Raw genomic sequence first — 22,928 nt, 5'->3', positions numbered from 1 at the left:
AATAAAGTTTACTGGACCCCATTGTACAGATGGTCCCATAATAATACTGATAGAAGATAGAGCAATGGAAAGTGATTTGTTCACGTGGTACAATCGGAATGGTTCTTTAAAGCTCATCGAACACATCAGGACCGTTGATTTTTCCCGCATCAAAAAGCGTTGAATACTATTCTCACTTGTTTTCCTGCTCCTATATATATATCCTGACGAGTCACATTTAGTAATCTCCTTGGACGTGTAACGCCGTTAAAACGATTCTTTCCCATTGTATCCGCTTTTAACAACTCTCGTCGTCATCTCCACCGTCCGTTTTCTCTCAGCTATATTTTAATGGCGACAATTCAGAAGCTTGAAGAAGTTGCAGGCAAAGATCAAACTCTAAGAGCCGTTGATCTAACCATCATCAACGGCGTCAGAAACGTCGAAACTTCAAGACCTTTCCAAGTAAATCCCACAGTGAGTCTCGAGCCCAAGGCGGAGCCGGTGATGCCGTCGTTTTCAATGTCTTTAGCTCCACCGTCTTCGACAGGACCACCATTGAAGAGAGCTTCGACTAAAGACCGTCACACGAAGGTTGAAGGAAGAGGGAGAAGGATACGGATGCCTGCCACGTGTGCGGCTAGGATTTTTCAATTAACTCGAGAGTTAGGTCACAAATCCGACGGCGAAACGATTCGGTGGTTGTTGGAGAACGCTGAGCCGGCGATTATAGCCGCCACGGGTACGGGAACGGTTCCCGCCATCGCCATGTCGGTTAACGGAACCTTAAAAATCCCGACGACGACGAACGCTGATTCTGATATGGGTGAAAATCTGATGAAGAAGAAACGTAAACGACCTTCTAACAGTGAGTATATAGACATAAGCGACGCCGTTTCAGCTTCCTCCGGTTTAGCTCCAATTGCCACGACGACAACGATCCAACCTCCGCAAGCTCTGGCATCATCCACTGTGGCTCAGCAACTTCTGCCGCAAGGAATGTATCCGATGTGGGCTATTCCATCAAACGCAATGATTCCGACGGTCGGAGCTTTCTTCTTGATTCCACAAATCGCTGGTCCGTCGAATCAGCCTCAGTTATTAGCTTTTCCCGCCGCCGCTGCTTCGCCGTCGTCTTACGTCGCCGCTGTTCAACAGGCTTCCACGATGGCTAGACCACCTCCTTTACAAGTTGTTCCAAGCAGCGGCTTTGTATCCGTTTCAGACGTTAGCGGTTCGAATTTATCAAGAGCGACGTCGGTTATGGCTCCGAGCTCAAGCTCAGGCGTAACAACCGGTAGTTCATCGTCAATTGCAACAACAACGACGCACACGCTGAGAGACTTCTCCCTAGAGATATACGAGAAACAAGAGCTTCACCAGTTCATGAGCACCACAACAGCACGGTCATCGAACCACTGAAGAAAAGAAAGGAAACGGCGGCGTATTAGTGATCGGAAAAAAAGCACGTGTGCACATGAAGAAGTGCACGTGTTAAGAAGTGGGCCTCGATTTTAGGCAGAAGTGGGTCAACACGCACCAAAAAGAGAGTGGAGGGAGGAGGAGAGGGGCCACACGGCTCCCACCTTACGCATAGCTTCCGAGGCAGCCAGGTTGGGTGTGGTCCCCAAATGGTTAGAGCTACGTGGTCCGTATGAGTAGGACCAGCTTAAGCTTAAGCATAATTCGAAACGTTTCGTTTTTTTGGTGGGGGCTCACCACTTTGTCTTGACTTTTTTGGTCTTTGTAATTTTACAAAATAAGATTTATTGAAGCCCTCTCTAAGTCATGGTCCACTCAACAACAATTGTGATATTGATGTTTTGATTTTATTAAAATCTGTAACAAAATAAATATTTCTATCTAAAATGAAAATACTAATGTTGTTTTCCTAAAATTGTTGTAGCATTACTTTTCAAATGATTCCATTTTCTTACAAGTGTTACAAAAGCTTTTTGCGAAAAAAGTCTCGTCCGTGTTATTGGCGGGGCCTAGTAAGCTTGATTGTACCACTAATACGGCGTTGTTTCGTGGGGCCTGAAAGCTTCCCACTCAAGGGACGCCTAGTTGGGTCAGCACCACCAGTTTAACGCTAAGGAAATAAAGGAACAGCCTGGCGTGGGTCATACTTGTGTCTATCTAATCTTTACCGTTCAATTCCATCGTCTTGTCCTAACCGTTGATTCTATTTCGTTCGTTGTTTAATTAGTACTAGTAGTAGTAGATATTTTCTTCTTGTCTACGGTCTCAACGCCAGACAGGATTTACTATAAGATAACTTTGTTTATGTTTGATTTATAATTCAAGTGTGGTTGGTTAAAGTTAAACCATGGTTCTCCGTTTCACACCGTTGATTATATATTTTTTTAAGATATGTAGGAAGTAAAACTTTAAAAGGTTAAACACAAGGTAAAATGTATTATTGGAGGCCTAAACCAACTTGGTGGCCGTGGATGGGGAAAAAAGGTCCAGAAGTGTTGGCTATAGGATTCCTCGTGGACTTAGAGAAATGACTTGTCGTTCTCTTCTTTTATTTCAGTGGACCTCATTAATTTTTATATATAGTTGGCCTATAAATTTATAAATGTTCCTTTATTTTTCTTAAAAAACAAAAAGGTTTTAAATCAAACAGCGGGAAACCAGCCCAATGCTTTTTTAATTTCTTGATTAAGCCCAAAAAAGGGAAAAAGTTGTATGGGCTTACATAACATTTAGGACTAAGGCCCATTATTTTGCGAACAACACAAAATTGCTTACATAACAATTGCTACGATTCATGTTGCAGAAGAACACCGTTTTTGTTTTTGTTTCTTAGCCTTAATTTAATTGTTTGTATTCAATTGTTTTTATCATTTAGAATTTTGCTTCGTCCTTGTCGAAATCCTCTCTTATGTTCTTGGGTTCTTATGTACTTATTCTTTTCTTTCTTGTTCGTTCTTTTTTCAAGTTATGTGAAGTAATATTTGTCAATGATTTCAAAGTAAGTTGTTAAAGGCTCAAGAAACCAAATCGTTATCTATTATGTCACTAATAAAATTCTACTAAATATATATAATTCTTCTCCTTTTTTTACTTGCCGATAATTGTATCCTATTTACAATGAAATAACGCAAAAGACTTGGCGTATTATCTTTTGACACACGTTTCAAGTCAACGATTTCGACATCTGCTTTATTCTATTGGTATGTCGACCAAGATGTCAATGAAGGGGTGGACAACGATTTACTGTTTTCAAATATCTGGATTATTAACCTCTGGATGTTATCTATATTTTAGAAAATCTGGATACCTCCACAAGAACAACATCCATGTTCCGAACTAAAAAATGGAATCATATAATTTCTGTTTTTAGTAAATTAATAACTTTACATAGTTAAGTTTTTTTAAAGTATGTTATGACAAGGCCATGCCGAATCCATGTGCAATCATAATCCTTATACAAATTACCTGTCCGCGTTGACGAAACCTTTATCGTGCCCTCTTGTCATTTGTATACTCTAGTAAACAGTTGTTCTCGTTATGTTAATTAACTTCTATAATGTTTCATATTCTAACAGAATAAACAAAACTCCAACATGTAATGAATAATAAATACTAATACTATTTTATTTTATTTTTTAACAGTAAGAAAGAAAAAGAAAGGAGATTGGAAAGAAACAAATAACATTCCACCACAAGCGTGTACCAATCTCTCCCGCTCTGTCTCTCTCTCTCTCTTTCCTCCATCTCTCTGTGTTCTTCTTACAGACACCGAGAATGGCGGATCCTGATCTGTCTTCTCCTTTGATCCACCATCAATCCTCCGATCAACCTGAAGTTGTTATCTCTATCGCCGACGACGACGACGACGAGTCAGGACTCAATCTTCTTCCAGCCGTTGTTGACCCTCGTGTTTCACGAGGTTTTGAGTTTGACCATCTTAATCCTTATGGCTTTCTCAGCGAGTCAGAGCCTCCGGTTCTCGGTCCGACGACGGTGGATCCATTCCGGAACAATACACCTGGAGTTAGCGGATTGTACGAAGCGATTAAGCTCGTGATTTGTCTTCCGATTGCTCTGATTAGACTTGTTCTCTTTGCTGCTAGCTTAGCTGTTGGTTACTTGGCTACAAAATTGGCACTTGCTGGCTGGAAAGATAAAGAGAACCCTATGCCTCTTTGGAGATGCAGAATCATGTGGATTACTCGGATCTGTACCAGATGTATCCTCTTCTCTTTTGGGTCAGTCGATTACTTTGTGATTGCATTCAAAGTTTGTGTCTTTTTTAAGTCTTAGATTTTAAAGTTACTGTTTTGCTGAGTATTGATTGAGTCATAGAGAAATGGAGTTGAGGAATGGTTAATTTGGTTTCAAAGGTGTTTAGATAGTTTGTTTCATGATGTTTGCTAGTTTCTCTAATGTTAGTATATCTTCATTGGTTCTGTAGCTATCAGTGGATAAGAAGGAAAGGGAAACCTGCTCGGAGAGAGATTGCTCCGATTGTTGTATCAAATCATGTTTCTTATATTGAACCAATCTTCTACTTCTATGAATTATCACCGACCATTGTTGCATCGGAGTCACATGATTCACTTCCATTTGTTGGAACTATTATCAGGGCAATGCAGGTCAGCTTGCACATATTGGTTTAAGATGCTGTTGTGTAGTTATTAGATTCAAAGTTTTTTCAAGTTTTGTTTTTGAACTCTGTAGGTGATATATGTGAATAGATTCTCACAGACATCAAGGAAGAATGCTGTGCATGAAATAAAGGTATAGAGTTTCTGTGACATTTTTATTTTAATGTCTGTCGTATTTTTAATACTGTGTTATATCAAAGAAGAGATTGGTGTATACACCATTTTCATGAATTGTGAACTATTTTTGGTTGAAAAGGATTCAAATGGTTTTTTGTATTTGATACGGAATGTGCTTTCAGGGATGTAAATACAGAGAAAAGCTTCCTGCGATAGATTTCCTCGTCTGCTGTTATTCCCCGAAGGAACCACGACTAATGGGAAAGTTCTTATTTCCTTCCAACTCGGTGCTTTCATCCCTGGTTACCCTATTCAACCTGTAGTAGTCCGGTATCCCCATGTACATTTTGATCAATCCTGGTGAGACTAGTTTGTTTTTTCCGCACTTTACACTTCTCCGTAAAATAGACTGCCTCCTTACAGTTTCATGATTTTGGTGACACGTTCAGGGGAAATATCTCTTTGTTGACGCTCATGTTTAGAATGTTCACTCAGTTTCACAATTTCATGGAGGTAGGCAATGTGCATATCGCGTAAGCTTAGTTGATTGATTGTCTGGTTTTAGACTTTCACTCATTTGGATAAACTTTTTTTCGAAATCAAACAGGTTGAATATCTTCCTGTAATCTATCCCAGTGAAAAGCAAAAGCAGAATGCTGTGCGTCTCTCACAGAAGGTGTGTGTTGGTGGATATAACTATATATGGAGATTACTTTTCTACAATTTTTGCTTATTTTGTGGTGAAAAGTAGTCCTCATGGTGTACTTATGAATACAGACTAGTCATGCAATTGCAACATCTTTGAATGTCGTCCAAACATCCCATTCTTTTGCGGACTTGATGCTACTCAACAAAGCAACTGAGTTAAAGCTGGTATGTGCAGCTCATGAGTGGTTTTGCTCTCTTGGATATCTTTTCATTTTCTCTCTGATCTATGTCTCATAGTTTCTTCACAATTACACTGAGCCACAAATCATGTATTCTTGTCCATGGAAGCTTGAAAATAACTTCCATGTCAGGAATCAGTTCTTCTGGCTGATCATTTATTTCATCTTAAATGTTCTGTTGCAGGAGAACCCCTCAAATTACATGGTTGAAATGGCAAGAGTTGAGTCGGTAAGTTTATCATCTAAACACCACAAAAATTTGTTGCTTCTCGTTTACATTGAGGAGAACCATATCTTTCATTATGGTTTTCGTAGGGTTCATGAAACTGTAGATAAATATGTTGAACCTCACTATTTTGATGGTGTCCGGTATATATGTTCATTCAATGTCCCTATTTTCGTCTCCCTAGTGATTATGTTGCTCTGTGTTTGTTCCTTCCAGCTATTCCATGTAAGCAGCTTAGAGGCAACGCGATTTTTGGATACATTTGTTTCCATGATTCCGGACTCGAGGTAATGACTTTTCTCCTCTAAGTAACCACAAAAGTGATATTACTATCTCTTTCGGCTTTCCAGTGCATAAAATATCAGGTTTCCCTACGACCTCAAGAATTTTATCCATTTTGCAGTGGACGTGTTAGGCTACATGACTTTCTTCGGGGTCTTAAACTGAAACCTTGCCCTCTTTCTAAAAGGGTTAGTTAAGATAATAGTAAAAGTTTCTTCTTTATGGGTCGCTATGGTTGTGCTCTTATCATCCGTATGATGATTTATGCCTTGAGAAAGTTACTTATACAAGCATACTGCTGTAGATATTTGAGTTCATCGATGTGGAGAAGGTCGGATCAATCACTTTCAAACAGGTAATTTGAGGATTTTTATATGAATCAGTATCTTTCCAAAGATATAATAAACCTTCGTAGAAAATCTTAGTATATAATATCTGATACATCTTGCTTCTTCTGCTGCTGATTGGCCTGCAGTTCTTGTTTGCCTCGGGCCACGTGTTGACACAGCCGCTTTTTAAGCAAACATGCGAGCTAGCCTTTTCCCATTGCGATGCAGATGGAGATGGCTATATTACAATTCAAGAAGTAGATTCAGTGCTCTTTAATTCTTCACACCTCTTTTCCATATTTGTTTTTGTGTTCTTATGAGTTTTTCTTATATATTTTTGGCTCAGCTCGGAGAAGCTCTCAAAAACACAATCCCAAACTTGAACAAGGACGAGGTAAATGTAAAATTTGAGCAGAATCAAAATTTCCAAATCTCTGAAAAGATGTATAGCCTAATGATTTGGTTAACCTCATGTTTCAGATTCGAGGAATGTACCATTTGCTAGACGACGACCAAGATCAAAGAATCAGCCAAAATGACTTGTTGTCCTGCTTAAGAAGAAACCCTCTTCTCATAGCCATCTTTGCACCTGACTTGGCCCCAACATAACACAGAGAGACAAAATGGCTGGCTAAGATTTGTGGTGCGATGATTGTAAACTTGTCTTTGTGGTATATTATTATACCTTTTGTTTTGTCTTCATATTTGATTTCAGCTAGTAAAAAGAAGGGACTGCTATGTTTTTAGCCTATATATATACCCTCCTCCAACATGGATCCATCCTTTTGAGTGTTGGACTATAACTGCTTGTCGTTTTCCACCCCAAAAAACGCTATGGTGTTTGCTCCTCTAGTTCTGAGCAAACTTTGCTGTATTTGTTTTTTTGTCATTTTTGGGGTTACATTACATATGTATTATTCCAAATCTCGATTGTATTCAGTGGAAATTTTATTTTAAAATTATTTTACCCAAACTCGTATAATAAAACCATATAGTTAACTTTTTTTGACATCTGAAATCCAATTAAATTATTATACTATTTGCGTAGTGCAAGAATAAAAAAAGCCCAGGTGGGGAAAAGCTGACGCAAGCATAGTTTATAGATAAAATTAATTAATGGATTAAAAAACAAATTAAAACAAAAAAAAAGGGAACCACGAGAATCAGAAGATGAAATAAAGACCGTTGGATGAAAGAGCATAGGGCGGTGCACAGCACGCTCTGTGGTCCCCTTAACAGAGGAAGTGAATCTCCTAATCCTCCTTATTACAACAGGACCCATGTGCCCGACATGTGTCGGTACCTCAACTGGGAAGTGCCAACTCTCTCCCCAATGGCCAATTCTAATATCTCCTTCACAGTCTCCAATTAACTTCATTTTCCTAATCCTCTTTATCCGACATTTTATTTTTTAATCACAATTCCTTAATCATACTTACACAAATGTAGTACTCCATTAAACAAAGGTTATATTCTACTTATTGGCTAACCAAATATTATATGGTTTTTCTTAGTCGTTGATTTGTACTTTGTATATTTGTTATTTAGAGAGATTCATATAAGTGGATTCCAATGAATGCGCAAATGTTATTGAGGGGCTATTGATTTATAACTCCCCCAAATCACGCGTCTACAGAAAGTTAACCAACTAATAATGATTTATGGTGGATGAAGAGCTTCATCTATAGTTACTCGATGAATTTTAGTACTATATGATTTTGTTATAACTAAAAAATCATTATTAACTATCATGCCTAAGATTCTCAAACATCAGTCGGAATTATTTTAAAGAATTTTACATTAAATTCACCCTTTTCAACAATCTAGTTCAGAAATAAATGTATCGTCCATTAGTACTCTCTATGGTTAAAAAATGGACTATACGGGGTTTTTTTTCCTATCTTTTACACATTTATTTGTAATTAATAGTATAACTTAGTAATTCACACATAAATTGCTTTAGTGGCTAGATTGTCTAAGTGATCCTTTTCAGCTACCTTATGACCTTACCCACATAGAAACACAATTATTCAAGCGAGAAAAACGCTTTTGGGATACAGTACTGGATTTATTGGTAATCGGAGAATATAAATGGGAATAGACCAAACATAATTACTGATGCATGAAAGTGCATAAACAAAAATTTGCATGGCAGTCACGGGCATCATCTTTCACAGACTAAAATGCCAGAAGCTTCAAACTCCCACCAAACCTAAGAAAGCCAAACCAACATCACAAAATTGGTAGAAACAGTAGAAAACAAAAGGAGTAGGTTTCTGGATAACAAAGGAATCTGTCCTTTTCTAAGTTTCTTTAGGTGCATTCACAAATTACAAACATGTTTTATATATTTTTTAAAAATCAGTAACAAACAAGTAGATATCAATTAGCATGTAGATTCAAAATATAGTGAATTAGTGATTATATACGCTAGCATTAAGTAGATGGTGATAAGATAATGATACAAAGATATGAATTAAAAGAAGAAAAAAAAAACACCTAAAGAAGTGAATATAATAGGCATATACATATGAGGAAAATGAAAACAAAAGGAGCGAAAAATAGATTTAACCTAAAAGAGGAAGTAAAGAGGTTATAAGAGGTAAGAAAAGTAGGACCATATAATAGCTATATTGTAGAATTTTATTATTTGGAGATATGGCAATTTTTGTGAGGGTCCCATGAAGACTAAAGTGTGGAGCACGATTTATCTTTGTAATTAATAAAATAATAAATATATTATTATTGTCTCGGGATTTTTCGATTGATGAGAAAAAGTAAGAGGTGCGTTTTCGAATTATCATTGGCTAACGTTTGTACGTGACTGTACGGACGACGTTGATGTATTTCTAATATTGTACTCTTTTTTCCCACCCTTATTTCTCTAATTCTTGTACATTAACCCCAAACTAATTTTACAAACACATTGGTGTTTAATCATTGTGAAATTTTGATTTATCTAAAATACACTTTATATGTTATGATTTTGCATGAGCTTATGACTGGTAAACTCATGAGATTTCCATATCACCATGTTGGAAGTTACTAACCATACATCTTTTAAATGCAAATTCACATCATTCCTAGACTGCTAGACAGACATGTACTTACTTATACAAGGTTTTTCTAATCTAATGGCAACAAAGAAACTTGTGACTAAACGCATACGTATCTCTCATATAGTGTAGACTAGAACTCTACGTATCTCTCATATAGTCATATTTTTAAAAAAATTATACTTTGGGATCTCGAAGCGAAAATTAGATTAGTTTATATGATTATGTACAAAAAAAATCGGATATTACTACCACTTAAAAATAATTGTAGTGGTCAATCATATCTAAAATTAATCGCAGTGAACAAAAACCTGAAGCATAGCCTGGTTCTATCTTACTTTCGATGTGACACATTACTAACACGATTGTTTTAATCTATAGGACGAATCCTTTAAGTAATGTATAGTTGGTTCAGTTACGTTAGATACTTTTTGTTTTGGATTTGTCTCAACCAGTTAAGAAGTGATCGTATTTACTAGTGGTATACGATGATGTTTCTTTAAATCTGAATTGGGTCTACAAAATACATAACTAAACTTCAAACCGGGTTTATACTTTATACAAACACGAAAATATAAAGATAGAGACAATTCACCAGAGAAGATGTGTATTTATATAAAAATTATCCATACAGATTTTCGGACCTATCTGTTTGATATTTAATATATATAAATACGTTAACATATTTCACCAGAGAAGATGTGTATTTTTCGAAATAATTAGTTTGTGTGGTCCTCCTCCCGATATAGATAAAAGATCATTAGATATCGATTAACAATTTTATCTCCAAAAAAGGATATTTTTTTGGTGCCACTAGCTAGACAAGACGTTCGATAAGCTGAATTATTATTGGATTTCTAAGTTACGTTTTCTTTAGTAATCCGAGGGACCAAAAATAGCAAATGCCTCTTTAGACACGTCGCTACTTAACGCCATTGCCCCATTGTCTCTGTACTAGCCTCCAAATATTTGGATTAATGGTCACTTAGGTAATGAGGAAATTGTAGTATTTTGTAATGTGGTTTTGTCCAACTTATAAAAACTTACAATTGCAAGTAATTAATTATTCACATGGAGATGTAAGATTATGTCATATAACTAAAAACACAATTTAAGAACAACAATAAGAAACAATGGACAAACAAGCATAGAAAATATACAAATCAAATGAATTTTATCTGTTGGGATGGAAAGATATTATAAAAATTGATTAAAACCAATATAGTTGTATTACTCACAGGTAAGAAAAAACGATATTCTTATTTTTCATATCAATTACAAGTGGGGGCATATAGGTACGAGAGAGTGTTTGTGTCCACATTAAAAACAAAAAAAGATTTTTGTTAGAAGAAATTTAATAAAAATAATTTGACAGGCATTTCCATCCAACTAGATATTTATGGGAGGGAAAAAGATGTGTATGTAAAAATGTCCATATGTATCAAAATATGCTATTTTTGGTCTTTCTTAAGGCTTTTTTCCAAAATAAGTAAAGGATGAGGTTTCAAGCGTCCATCATATTTGCGACACATATGACTGACTATTTAGCTCCTCCCTCTTTCTTTCTCTTATTTTATTATCTTTCTCCAAGAAATAAAATAGAAAAGAAAATATATATGGTTTCACAAACACCATTACCATAACTACAACGAGAAGAGGATCTTTTTTAAGGAGAAAAGCAGAGAGAGAAGAGACGAGTGTGTGAAGTTTTTTTGTCTTTTGTTTCTTTTATTACACACAAATAGATGAAACGAGGAAAGCTACTTCTTTTGCTACTTCCATAAAAAGGTTCTTCCTTTCGCAGAGAATCAACTTTGATCATCTTCTTCCTTCTCTTTCTTTCTTCTTCTCCCTCCAGTAATGCTTATATAGTCTCCTCCTATATCTCTACCTATACATACACAAACCCTTTATCCTCGAAAGCTTCCTCCTGGTTAGGTTTTTATCAAACCCTTTTAGCCAATCGGTAAGATCTCTTCGTCATGATCTTTTCTTTTTTCTTTTGCTTTGTACTCTGATGGATCTATAAACTTATATGGGTTTGGTTTCATTTGGTTCGATTTGATGTGTTTGGTTTCTTTGTCCTAAATCTCATGAAAGGAGGTTGCATCCTTCAATTAAACCGATAACAAAAGTTTCCATTACAGACTTATAGATCAGATACTTTAGATTGTTTTGCTTTTTGGGTACTTAATCTTTCGTTGACTTCATCAGTCTTCTCCCACCCAAACAAAAAAGTCATATTTCGATCATATCTTCATTTTTTTAACCTACTCTCTTTGATTCATATATGAAATGGGTTGTTTTATGTGTGTGACTAATCTTGTTATTGAGGTGGTTGCACCATTGATCTACCGTTTTCTTCAATTTTTGAAAAAATAATTTTATTTTTTTTCTGTGTGCAAGGGAAATTAACTAAAGAAGAAGATATGGTGAGGGGCAAAACTCAGATGAAGAGAATAGAGAATGCAACAAGCAGACAAGTGACTTTCTCCAAAAGAAGGAATGGTTTGTTGAAGAAAGCCTTTGAGCTCTCAGTGCTTTGTGATGCTGAAGTTTCTCTTATCATCTTCTCTCCTAAAGGCAAACTTTATGAATTCGCCAGCTCCAAGTACGTTCTTTTTGTCTTTCTTACAAATCATCCATAGAAAGAGAGAGAGAGAGAGATCTCATTAACCTCTCTATTTGTATCTTAATTTTTTTTGGTTTATATATGGATTTGATTGGCCTTTTGTGGAATCACATCTCTTTGACGTTTGCTTTGAGAGGTGTGTTTAAATGAGTTTCTTGGTTTCTGCAAAATTAGGGCTATTATTAAAGTAGTATCAAGTACATATACCCTCTTATTTATTGTTTTTTTATTTCCGCTAGTATATCATCTTGTTTAATCATCTGTCTCTCTCTTTCTCAATTAGTTTCTCAAGTTATGATATAAATAAAATGTGCTCTTTCGTAGCCAATTTACACTTGTTATATATTTGATCTTCTTAGAGATCATGATCACATAGTATTAATAAAACAACTTTCAATTAGTATTCTTTTGGTTTGAACTAATCTTTGTCTTGTTATTGCTTTAAGCAAAACATGTTGTTCTAATTTCTAAGTGATGATTAGGAAGTTGTTTCATCATTCCTGATTTATTAATCCCTCATGCTTCATTTCATGCTCATTCCTAATTTAGTTCAATTTGTTTGAATATTTGTTCCTGATTTTGACATAGAAACTCAAAGCTAGCTAGCCAAACCTAAATGTTGATTGTTTTTGAGAATCAAAAGAGTTTTATCTTGTACTGTTAGGTAGTAGGGAAACCAAACTTACTTTTGATGAATCATTACTTCTGTAAATGAAAATGCCAGCTTTTGATCAGATGTTTCAGACATTTGGTCCATTTGGGAAAGTACTTCTTTCTCTCGAACCTACTAAATATAAAGATAAGACCTCACATGTTTTTGATTTTCTAAAATAGGGGGAAAAAGTACAAGACTTTTCAAGCTATGTCCTTGATTAAGTCTAGTGATATCTTCAATAAGAAATGTTTTGAGAACACCATTGGGATCTAAATTTGATCTCTGATGATTTACTTTAATGTTCCAATTATATATGTTTTTGACAGTATGCAAGATACCATAGATCGTTATCTGAGGCATACTAAGGATCGAGTCAGCACCAAACCGGTTTCTGAAGAAAATATGCAGGTTTATTCTTTATGATCTTCTTGCCTATATATCAATTCTTGCTAATTAATACTTTTACTATATAATATCAAAGAGCGGTAATGAATATAACCACAATATGTATATAATCTCAAGGTCACAGGATCAAGTCACATATTTATAATTAGGATATATATGTACATGCAATAACATTTCTGTGATATAACCAACAGCATTTGAAATATGAAGCAGCAAACATGATGAAGAAAATTGAACAACTCGAAGCTTCTAAACGGTTTGTGATATATACATATATACAAACACATTATTCATCACTTGTATATATCTATTTCATGATGCATAGGAGAGTTTGATCAATTAGTGTTTTGTTTTTGTAATCAGTAAACTCTTGGGAGAAGGCATAGGAACATGCTCAATCGAGGAGCTGCAACAGATTGAGCAACAGCTTGAGAAAAGTGTCAAATGTATTCGAGCAAGAAAGGTATGTGTATATATTTATCTGTTATATCTCCACATTATAAGTATTGTTCGAATCATCTTCTGAAACCACTCATAATTATAACTCAATTTCTCATCTCTTTTAGACTCAAGTGTTTAAGGAACAAATTGAGCAGCTCAAGCAAAAGGTAAAGTAGTTTTTATGAGTGTATATAAACAGATATAAGTATGTATGCAAATTGTGTAATATTCCAAGTAAGTAAGCCTCTTGTGCTTGCTTTTTACAAATTGGAATCTAAAACTTTTGCAGGAGAAAGCTCTAGCTGCAGAAAACGAGAAGCTCTCTGAAAAGGTATAATATATTCTTATGGGTCTCAAGTTAGGGTTGCACATTCGTTTTTTTATTCGGTAAAGATAAGAAAGTTGGGGTTCTTTTTGGGGGTTATTAGGTTAGGAGAGTCCTTACTAGTTTTTCTTGGTTATCTTCAATCATCAACCTTCTTTAATTTATGTATTGTTCTATATATCTTCTAATTTGCATCTATTAATTTTGTGTAATAATTCTATTTGAATGCAGTGGGGATCTCATGAAAGCGAAGTTTGGTCAAATAAGAATCAAGAAAGTACTGGAAGAGGTGATGAAGAGAGTAGCCCAAGTTCTGAAGTAGAGACGCAATTGTTCATTGGGTTACCTTGTTCTTCAAGAAAGTGATCTCCACTCAACAAAAAAAACAAAAAAACAAACTAAGTAAAAACAGGTTTAGCAGTACTGAGAGTGTATAAGGACAAGTAACAAAACTCTAAAGCTGCTTCTCTCTTGTTGTCTTATTTCTCTCTCACTCTCTCTCTCTCAGTCACTTCTTTAATGATTCTGAACTGCTTGTGTTATGTATCTATGTTCTTACACTTGCCTCTCTAGAATGTAATTTTGATTATGTTTTGTTTTCATGTATCAATTTAGCTTTCTTCCCTCAAAATCATAAAATCAGGAATATCTGTACTATATAACTTACTGGTTTCTCAAGTCGAGAGACTAGAGGTCTAGAACTTCCCAAACTGGTAAAAAAATATAAAGAAAATTATGAGAGCACATTAAACATTATCCATTGGCCAAAAATCAATAACTGCATCATTTCAGATGAAGAGCTGATACACGACAACGGTGGCAACTCTACAATACAAAGATCGGTCTAGTAGCATGTGTGACTGTCTTGGAAGAAGTTGCGTCCCCCCCAAGCAAGTTCAAAAGATCACCGGGAGAGGAGATTTAGGGCATAAATCCAAATGTTGTAGAGGCTTTTAGCCCATCAAAGAAAAAAAAAACATTATACGCATAATCCAATATTTCAAATCGTTTAGAATCTTTAGATAATAGAGATACATGATTGTGATATGACATGTGCCGTTAACATTTATATGGGCCCATGAATTTATTTTGTAATGGCCCACTTATAAAAGGGCCTACTTTGCGATAACAGCCCATAAATATAAGAGAGTATTAAAAACTTAAATTCTAGTATGTAAAAAAAAAAAAAAAACCTCAATAAATATGAAGACTTTATGGAAAAGACATATATCAACAACAGTAAAGTTTGCTAAAGAAAGAGGAGCTCTTCTCTTCCAAAAGTCAAATCAAGAAACAGCAATGTGGGTCCTACCTGGCTTCATATCATTGCGCTTTTTCCAAGGTCAACTACGTGGCATTTTATTATTCGTTCATTTTTTTAGTTACAGGTTGATTTCATTTACTCACCCAATTGTTTCGGAAGTTCATTACTCCTACTTGCGTAGTTGAGCTGAATCCTCCTTTGATTATTCGTCACCCAATTGATTCGACGTCGCACGATTTATTATTTGTTCCTACTATTCACAATTCAGCATTCATAAATATATGTCTGAGATTTAATAGTATTCATGCCAAATAAATCTATTCATTTAATTGATTTTAGAACAATTATTAAAGTTTATTTCATTTGGAAAATGTTGGTAAAACCAAAACAAAAATAATGTTTTAGATCAAGTAGGAGTAAGAGGAGAAATTCTTCAAAGCACATACATGCGAATATAGATTCACACGAGCTGGAAATTAAATGACAAACATCTAGTGCAAAAGTTTTTCTTATAGGAAAAAAAAACCCAGAAATCTAATTTGAAAAAAGAACAACTGTAGAGAGCTGAAATTGGCCTGACCGTGGCATCGTGGTCTAATCAACAGAGAGTCAAAGAACCCAACCTTGGACGAAATTAGTCTCACCTGCCACGTTACTCTTTGATACCGAAGACCCTTCACCTTGCACGTAGTAATGTTGTTGAAACCTAATCCAAATACCAAACAAGTCTTATAATCATATCTTATTTCTATCCATTTATTTGTAAGGGCCGGGAAAAATGGTATATTCTTACCCTATTTGTAAAAAGGGTTCGGTGTTGCAATCCAATACATTAGGATGAGAAGGCTCTACCGGAAATTCAGAATTGTTTGGATCCCCGGCCACCGATGCCGCCGAGTTTGCCCATAAGTCTTGAAAGGTTTTGAAAGCATGGCCTTCCGTTTCAAACTATTGAAAATTTATGTTTAGTTAAGATCCAAATGTCATAATTAATTATATGAGAAGTTATAATATAATTTTGCGATGTCTAGAAATAAAAACCTTAATCTTGAGTTGTTTGTTTATGTCTCCTAGTTGCCTCTCCTGCCATTTCAAACATAGATTGATTGATATGCATATATGTTTTGCAGTTTGGTATGAAACATTTTTATATAACTTGCCTTTTTCCTAAGGTCTTCCATTTCTTCCATCATAACTTGTGTCTGCATATTTTAGTTGAATGTTTTAGTTATGAATATATTTTTAATGAAACAAGACCAGTCTAGATCATGTGACCTTGCGCTGTCGAGTCGCGGTAAGAGCGGCTTCGAGCTGCCTCTCGAGCGCTTGCAGTTCCTTCACACCCATTTCTCCAAGATCTTCTCCAAGCAAATTCCTTTTATAATTAGCAATTATCAACACCCATAACAATAGATTTGTAACTATACATATATAATGGAAGATGACAATAACGATTTAATTTCAAGGGGTTATAGAAAACTCTTAATTACTAGACCTGTTAGTACGAACAAGAGATTCGTATTTGGATTTAAGCTTTGTCACCTCCTGACACCAACTCTGCACCATATAGATTATATGAAATGCATATATATAGTAACATGAGAATTTGAGAAAATAGAGTTAGCTAGAATCATTATCATCAGAAACAATAATTGTAAATATATTCAAAGTACGTACACACACTTGCCTGTGTAGTCTCTTCAGGCTTATTATTGCTTAGAGAGCAGTTGTAACAACGATTATACCGTTCGATTGTGCTTTCAATTCTACAAATTCAATTAAAACAAAAATGGGAGATCATTAGCTCGATTCAACAAATAAAGATTCTTCTTACGACAAGAACTCAAGTTATATATCTTACACACTGATCTAAAAGGGAAAACCCTAGTTTGTTTGTTTTTTTTTTTTTTAAAGCTAGAATTAAACCCATTTGAAACCTGTCATCTGTAAGATTAAAGAATCAAAGGAATTCATGAATGGGAAATCAACAAATTATAACGTACGGAAGGACCTATTAGCTTATGATAAAGGATCCAAGAGGGAGACACGATATAACGATGAACCCTAATTACCACAGGATAAACGATACAACCATTAAGAATAACCACAAGATCAAAACATGATCCGACTCTTGAATCGTACGATGTAACAAGTAGCAAATGAACCCATTTATTAATCAATTTTCATATAAAAAACATAGCTTTATTGGATGAATCTTAATATATATAGCACAAAAGTTGGTTCAAAGGAGCAAAGATATATATACCCAACACTACCAAACTCGTAGAGCTTGCCACGGCTTGAGAAGATGATGAGAGCAACTTCGGCATCGCAAAGAACAGAAAGCTCATAAGCTTTCTTCAGCAAACCGTTTCTTCTTTTTGAGAAGGTCACTTGTCTATTAATCTTGTTCTCTATCCTCTTCATCTCCACTCTCCCTCTTCCCATCTTTCTCTCTCCTTCTCTTGATTCTGATTTCTTCTTCTTCTCAAGAATTGGTAACTTTTTTTCAAGAATAGATAAAAGGAATAAAGTATCGTACACGATAAATGTGTTGCTATATATATAAACTTGTATTACTTTCAATTCTTCTTGTTACAGGTTAATATGGTGCGTTATTACATAAATCCTTTTTAATTAATTATTAGTCGTCCTAAGTATGTGAAAGTGGCACCAACAAATGAGATATTTGTTGTTGAAGAAATTAAATATAAATATCGTCATATATTTGATGGAACAAAATGATAACTCTGTCTTCATCGTTATAGCTAGATTCCTAAAAATGGAAATCTACTTGTAACAGTCGGACCATTGAAAATTCCTTTTATTTTCTCTTTTTAATTATTAGGACTCTTTTCTTTTCTTTTTTGCTTTTTTTACATAGAGCGCGATGTTTCAAATTCAAACTAACTCATTTTGTTTCCAAATGTTATGGCTCATGTTCTTCTATAACTAGTTATTGTACCCTTTTCAAGCTATCCTAGCGTGTTCTTTTATTTGATGCTGCGCCAGCGGCAATAGCGGACTGAAACGACGTGTCATGAGAAGTAGTAGGTAAGTAAAACGACATTAAAGCTTGAAAATAACAATTTCGGATGAGTCGCCGATGATAGCCGATGAATTGCAATTGCATCAAATGAATCGCTGAAATTAAGCAGCGTCACGTCAATCTTCATCATCGTACATCTTTTGCGGCAGTTCTTCTCTAATCAATGTATTTTTTCTCGCCGCAGATCTGTTTTTCTTCTTTGTTGTCGCTGACGCTGCGTTCATTAAAAGAACACGCTAAATTAAATAGAAAATTTGGTTTTCTAATGCGGTGAAGGATTGATATATTATACTCGCAACCATGTATCTTGATTGAACCGTGATTCAATATGTTTGGTTAAAATGTCTACTTGATCTAAAATCGGACGAAGTAAACTACGTGCGAAATTAATGCTGATTGGTTTTACAAATTTGTGAACTTTTATTTGGTCAATGAAAAGGGGCAGAAAATTCATCATTGTTTTGAAGCTCTCGCAGAGCTGGTTAAATATAGTAAGATGTTGGGTTAGGTAAAATTGTCTTTAAAAATGTTTACCTCTGAAAATGATTGAAAAATGAGATATTTTCCTATATATATATATATATATGTATGTATTATTTACTTACAGTTTGATACATATATATGTATTCATTCATATATATATATGCAATCATTTACTTACAGTTTAATTGCTAATATCTGAATGATTATTTTTAATCAATTTTTTGATGTTTTTGTCCCTTGTTGTATCTGCATCATTTGATATGTTGACGATTCTTTCAACGTTATTCATCAAAACGGTAACTAATTAATTTTAGGTTTTAAACTTGGAAGTTAAATAGGGGACATTTCACTTTTTCTACAAATTTTTTCGACAGTTCAATGGAAAACGTCAAGTTAATTTTCGGCTAATGAGATATTGAAGCTCAATGGAGTTAATTAACAGATCATAAATGAAACACGTGTAAGGGAATCTGCTACTCTTTTGTATTGTAGGCCTTAACTTTTTTTATCGATCAGTCGGCGTGTCAGTGTCTTGTGGTCTTAAGGAAAAATATCCGAACCTCATCATCTCCACGAGTTAAATAGTATATATCCTTCTTCTTCGTACGAGGTTAAGACAACTAAAATCTTAAAAAATAAATTAAATACTTAAAATCAATGAATCGTTTCATATATATACATATATATATATATAATATTTATGTGCTTCGATTAATTAGTACATGTAACTATTTTACGAACGTTTAGTTATCGCCCATTTGCACATAAGTTTACAAACAAACATAGAATCATCACATTATATATTGTGCAAAATTCAAATACAAGATGATAAATCTTTACATCTTCAACTACAAACACGATATATGATATCAAGTTATCAACCAATCAAGAGCTGTAATCTAGTAGTTTTTTATTTTTTGTTAAAAAGTTGTAATCTAGTAGTTTCATTTTCATCTATCTTTTTACATTATAGAAAAATGAAAGTATAGAAAAATGAAAGCTTATCAAAAGTTAGTGGGCTACATCTACATTATATTAAAAAAATATATATATATATATATATATATATATATATATATATATATATCAATAACTAGATCGGACAGTGACCAAACCAATCTCGTTGTGTCCAATCCAAGAAAATAACAAAGGAAAGTCGTACGTTTGATGATATAAAAACCTTTTTATGTTTGGACGAGTTTCATAGAACATGGTGGACAAAATTATAGTACTATATACTATTTAGTATCTCCTTTTGAAAAACAGTAAGCCATGTAAATGAATTTGTACAATTAACAGCTATTTAAAAAGCAAAAAAAAAAACAGTGAATGTTTATTTACAAAGTTCCGAAGGGAAGAGGTTGTGGTAGTGGTTAGGGGCATGCCAAATACGGAAAGGGAGGCAAAGAAGATCGGGTAGTCTTCATAATTTCATACTTTTCACTTTGTAGTAATCTTTCCTTTTCTTTTTTAATTTCATCACCAATGTTTCTTTGTTCAAATTCATATCCACACACTCTTTTGGAAATGGCACTGCAGCTTCATGTGAGGTGTGGGGTCATTGCGCCTTATCGTCTGAAAATGTTACCCTCTTGACATTCAATGACCCCATTTTCTTATTTTCCATAATTTCTTTTACCATTTTACTATAACAAGAATGATGCAAAAGGAATAGGCAAAAAACAGCATATTATTTTTTAGTGGGATCCTAGTAGGTCACTTGAAGTCTCTATGCATTGATTATGGATTGCTATATTTGTCTCTCTTTTTATTTTTGAATTTCGAGTTAGTGATCTTCAATGTGTGTTTCAAATATAGATATTCAAAGGTTATAAACCAAGAAAAGAAAAAGTAGAAAAAAAATATATATATTTCAAATCTTTTAAACGGACCATTGGCAACAAAATCTATAAACGAGTTAGGCCCAAATTGTTGTACAAAAGGCCCATTAGGTTAAATAAGTATGGGCCTAAAGCGGTCCGATCAATCTCTGTGCCATTACCTTCTTCTTCGTCGTAGTGATTTCTCTCGAGAGAAAAAGAGAGATGGCTGAAGCAGCGAGAAGACAAGGTGGTGGGAGACCATTACCGCCACCTCCGAGAGGCGTTAACCAACAACCTCCTCGCCCTAAACCTGAACCTGTCGATCGTGAAAAGGTTTGTGTTCGATTTCATTATTCGCGAATCGTTGAATCATCATCCTTTAGGGTTTCCTTTTAGGGTTTTTATCTGTACTTATTGATTTCTTTATCTTTAACCTTCGAATCGCAGACATGTCCCCTTCTTCTTCGTGTTTTCACCAAGGTACTCTTCTTCACTGATTTTACTGAATGCAAGTTTAATCACTGGAGAACTGGCTATGTTTGTTTCTGAATTAGTCTGCAAATTAGGATTAATTGGGTAGGTTTGATTGCAGAGTGGTGGTCATCATACTAGTGAAGATTATGCTGTGAGAGGCAAAGAACCAAAGGATGAAGTTCAAATCTACACTTGGAAAGATGCCAGTCTTCGCGAGCTAACAGATTTGGTATGTCTTCTACCATTAAGATTTAGATTGGGTGCTTGAGACAACAATAAAGCAGCTTGCTTTGAGAACTTTTCTTGTGTAGTTTTGTTTTTACAAATATGACGGATTTTCAGCTAAAGGACTCACTTTGTTTTTACTGCTGAGGAGTGCTGATTAAAATTCACATTTTTGGGGGTTTTGTGTAACGTACAAAGGTGATGCTTCTCTCATAAGCACAATGTTAAATCACGTTTTCATTGCAGGTTAAAGAAGTTTCTGTAGCAGCTAGGAGAAGGAATGCTAGATTGTCTTTTGCGTTTGTTTATCCTAACAATAAAGGTGGCTATAATGTGAGAGAGGTAAGATTACGTTCTCTTCACAATCTTGATCAGATAAGTTGTCACCGTAGCCACGCATGATCATTGATGCATTCTAGAGTTTCTGTGTTTTCCCCTGCCACACCTCTTTGTCGCACATGTAGCTACCAGTATCATTCGGAGTTTTGTCAACAATGTTTCTCTTGTACATGTCTTTCGCTTATTGACAACTCATCTTCTCATGGTTATTGATTTTTGAAACTTCAGAGAGACCACATAATCATAGCTAGTTACTACAGAATGAAGTAATTTGATTGAATGGATGCTTTCAGATTCAATCGTTATGGCTTTACTTGTTCTCTTGTGATGTTTGCATATGTATTCAAGAACCCATGAGAAGAGTCTGATCTTGTGGTGTTGTTTCTGTTAATTGATAAAGGTTGGGGAGACGATGGCTTATCCAAACCGAAAACAACCAGATGACAGTAAAACGCTTTCCGAACTTCCGTTTGAGGTAAGTTTTTTACATGCATAGAAGATCATCTTGTATGATGATTATATAGTCTATAACATTAATTTTTCATATTCTGTTACCCAAGTAGCTATAACTGAAGTTGATCAATCTATCTGCAGATTGGAGATTATCTGGATGTGGCAATTTACTAGGAGGTTTCTGTTTCTTGTTAAGTGGGATTTGGGTGCGTGCACAATGGAAGAAGTACACATTCATATGGTTGTATCATCTTAAACTTCGTTTAGACATGTTTGTATTTTTTGGATCTAGTCTATGTACTAATGTCTAATGGTTTAGTATGTTATCCTGCTTTTTTTGTTTAACGTGTTTTCTTTTCTAAAGAACCAAAAAAAAGATGGAAGAACTCAAGCCATTTTATATACAAAAAGGTATAAATTTAGACTATCTATAGACTATAGCACATGAATATGTATTAAATTAAGATTTCAACCCAATTTACTTTTATTAGTAGAATTAATACTCGCACTTAACGTCGGAGAAGTAGCTGAGAAAAAGAAATCGTGAAAAAAATGAGAGAAGAGGATGAATTTAGACAACATTAATCATCAAAACTATAGTGATAAACATAGAAGAGTGGGCAATGCATTTCAAATATTCTCAAAAATAAAGATATAGTTATGGAATTATACAAAAGTTTAATAGCAAAATATGAACGTTGCGTTTACGATTCCCTATATTGTTCCAACGTTAAGTTTGATTAGACTTGAAAGTTGAAAGTATAATAAAATTTAAACGTTGAAACGGTAACATTTTATTACCGTTAGAAGATAATATTTTATTACAAAAATTCAGATAAATGGCTCTCTATAAATACTCCCATCT

General features: G+C 34.7%; 5 protein-coding genes and 2 long non-coding RNA genes across 10 annotated transcripts; 4 read left to right on the top strand and 3 right to left on the bottom strand.

The window, feature by feature from the left end:
- Positions 1–173: 173 nt before the first annotated feature.
- Positions 174–1,853, bottom strand: AT2G45685. The gene has a single exon (NR_140781.1). It is a non-coding gene; the product is annotated as an other RNA (long non-coding RNA).
- Positions 229–1,876, top strand: TCP9 (TCP family transcription factor). Its single transcript, NM_130131.2, has one exon. It carries the CDS (start codon positions 331–333, stop codon positions 1,399–1,401), a length of 1,071 nt encoding a protein of 356 aa, NP_182092.1. The 5' UTR covers positions 229–330; the 3' UTR covers positions 1,402–1,876.
- Positions 1,877–3,572: 1,696 nt separating this feature from the next.
- AT2G45670 (calcineurin B subunit-like protein) lies at positions 3,573–7,458 on the top strand. 2 transcript variants are annotated; one of them, NM_130129.5, is made up of 14 exons: positions 3,573–4,199; positions 4,406–4,586; positions 4,672–4,731; positions 4,912–5,075; positions 5,165–5,228; positions 5,323–5,391; positions 5,493–5,588; positions 5,787–5,831; positions 6,045–6,115; positions 6,232–6,298; positions 6,415–6,465; positions 6,586–6,696; positions 6,786–6,833; positions 6,920–7,458. In NM_130129.5, exons 1-14 carry the CDS (start codon positions 3,736–3,738, stop codon positions 7,046–7,048), a joined length of 1,620 nt encoding a protein of 539 aa, NP_566051.1. In that variant the 5' UTR covers positions 3,573–3,735; the 3' UTR covers positions 7,049–7,458. The 2 variants fall into 2 exon arrangements, with proteins under 2 accessions (NP_566051.1, NP_566052.1); NM_130130.4 differs by having other exon boundaries at positions 4,898–5,075.
- Positions 7,459–7,637: 179 nt separating this feature from the next.
- Positions 7,638–7,886, bottom strand: AT2G09655. The gene has a single exon (NR_140576.1). It is a non-coding gene; the product is annotated as an other RNA (long non-coding RNA).
- Positions 7,887–10,992: 3,106 nt separating this feature from the next.
- Positions 10,993–14,613, top strand: AGL20 (AGAMOUS-like 20). 2 transcript variants are annotated; one of them, NM_130128.4, is made up of 8 exons: positions 10,993–11,461; positions 11,902–12,106; positions 13,109–13,190; positions 13,382–13,443; positions 13,551–13,650; positions 13,754–13,795; positions 13,918–13,959; positions 14,185–14,613. In NM_130128.4, exons 2-8 carry the CDS (start codon positions 11,925–11,927, stop codon positions 14,317–14,319), a joined length of 645 nt encoding a protein of 214 aa, NP_182090.1. In that variant the 5' UTR covers positions 10,993–11,461; positions 11,902–11,924; the 3' UTR covers positions 14,320–14,613. The 2 variants fall into 2 exon arrangements, with proteins under 2 accessions (NP_182090.1, NP_001323425.1); NM_001337146.1 differs by having other exon boundaries at positions 11,033–11,461; positions 13,754–13,959; positions 14,185–14,580.
- Positions 14,614–15,531: 918 nt separating this feature from the next.
- On the bottom strand, positions 15,532–17,928 carry AGL6 (AGAMOUS-like 6). Its single transcript, NM_130127.2, has 8 exons — positions 17,484–17,928; positions 16,905–16,983; positions 16,713–16,774; positions 16,493–16,592; positions 16,378–16,419; positions 16,259–16,300; positions 16,011–16,165; positions 15,532–15,923 (listed from the first exon to the last, which is right to left on the bottom strand). Exons 1-8 carry the CDS (start codon positions 17,663–17,665, stop codon positions 15,827–15,829), a joined length of 759 nt encoding a protein of 252 aa, NP_182089.1. The 5' UTR covers positions 17,666–17,928; the 3' UTR covers positions 15,532–15,826.
- Positions 17,929–20,646: 2,718 nt separating this feature from the next.
- Positions 20,647–22,590, top strand: SAP18 (SIN3 associated polypeptide P18). 2 transcript variants are annotated; one of them, NM_001202824.1, is made up of 6 exons: positions 20,647–20,905; positions 21,020–21,052; positions 21,165–21,275; positions 21,518–21,604; positions 22,011–22,085; positions 22,205–22,495. In NM_001202824.1, the coding sequence occupies exons 1-6, from the start codon at positions 20,795–20,797 to the stop codon at positions 22,235–22,237; spliced, it is 450 nt and encodes a 149-aa protein (NP_001189753.1). In that variant the 5' UTR covers positions 20,647–20,794; the 3' UTR covers positions 22,238–22,495. The 2 variants fall into 2 exon arrangements, with proteins under 2 accessions (NP_001189753.1, NP_566050.1); NM_130126.4 differs by having other exon boundaries at positions 20,735–20,905; positions 21,518–21,613; positions 22,205–22,590.
- The last annotated feature ends 338 nt before the right edge of the window (positions 22,591–22,928 follow it).

This window comes from Arabidopsis thaliana, chromosome 2 (genome assembly GCF_000001735.4).
Source record: "Arabidopsis thaliana chromosome 2, partial sequence".
Classification (NCBI taxonomy): domain Eukaryota; kingdom Viridiplantae; phylum Streptophyta; class Magnoliopsida; order Brassicales; family Brassicaceae; genus Arabidopsis; species Arabidopsis thaliana.
The sequence above is the reverse complement of the archived record's forward strand: the minus strand, read 5'-3'. Positions and strand labels throughout refer to the sequence as shown.

Excerpts from the sequence above, each read along its gene's own strand:
- TCP9 (NM_130131.2), top strand. The coding sequence starts at position 331 with ATGGCGACAATTCAGAAGCTTGAAGAAGTTGCAGGCAAAGATCAAACT.
- AT2G45670 (NM_130129.5), top strand. The coding sequence starts at position 3,736 with ATGGCGGATCCTGATCTGTCTTCTCCTTTGATCCACCATCAATCCTCC. Across the intron at positions 4,200-4,405 it reads TGTATCCTCTTCTCTTTTGG|CTATCAGTGGATAAGAAGGA; the intron begins GTCAGTCGATTA and ends TTGGTTCTGTAG. Across the intron at positions 4,587-4,671 it reads CTATTATCAGGGCAATGCAG|GTGATATATGTGAATAGATT; the intron begins GTCAGCTTGCAC and ends TGAACTCTGTAG.
- AGL20 (NM_130128.4), top strand. The coding sequence starts at position 11,925 with ATGGTGAGGGGCAAAACTCAGATGAAGAGAATAGAGAATGCAACAAGC. Across the intron at positions 13,191-13,381 it reads TTTCTGAAGAAAATATGCAG|CATTTGAAATATGAAGCAGC; the intron begins GTTTATTCTTTA and ends TATAACCAACAG. Across the intron at positions 13,796-13,917 it reads TTGAGCAGCTCAAGCAAAAG|GAGAAAGCTCTAGCTGCAGA; the intron begins GTAAAGTAGTTT and ends AAACTTTTGCAG.
- AGL6 (NM_130127.2), bottom strand. The coding sequence starts at position 17,665 with ATGGGAAGAGGGAGAGTGGAGATGAAGAGGATAGAGAACAAGATTAAT. Across the intron at positions 16,984-17,483 it reads TACGAGTTTGGTAGTGTTGG|AATTGAAAGCACAATCGAAC; the intron begins GTATATATATCT and ends TTGAATTTGTAG. Across the intron at positions 16,593-16,712 it reads TCTCTTGTTCGTACTAACAG|GAATTTGCTTGGAGAAGATC; the intron begins GTCTAGTAATTA and ends TAATTATAAAAG.
- SAP18 (NM_130126.4), top strand. The coding sequence starts at position 20,795 with ATGGCTGAAGCAGCGAGAAGACAAGGTGGTGGGAGACCATTACCGCCA. Across the intron at positions 21,053-21,164 it reads TTCTTCGTGTTTTCACCAAG|AGTGGTGGTCATCATACTAG; the intron begins GTACTCTTCTTC and ends GTTTGATTGCAG. Across the intron at positions 21,276-21,517 it reads TTCGCGAGCTAACAGATTTG|GTTAAAGAAGTTTCTGTAGC; the intron begins GTATGTCTTCTA and ends TTTTCATTGCAG.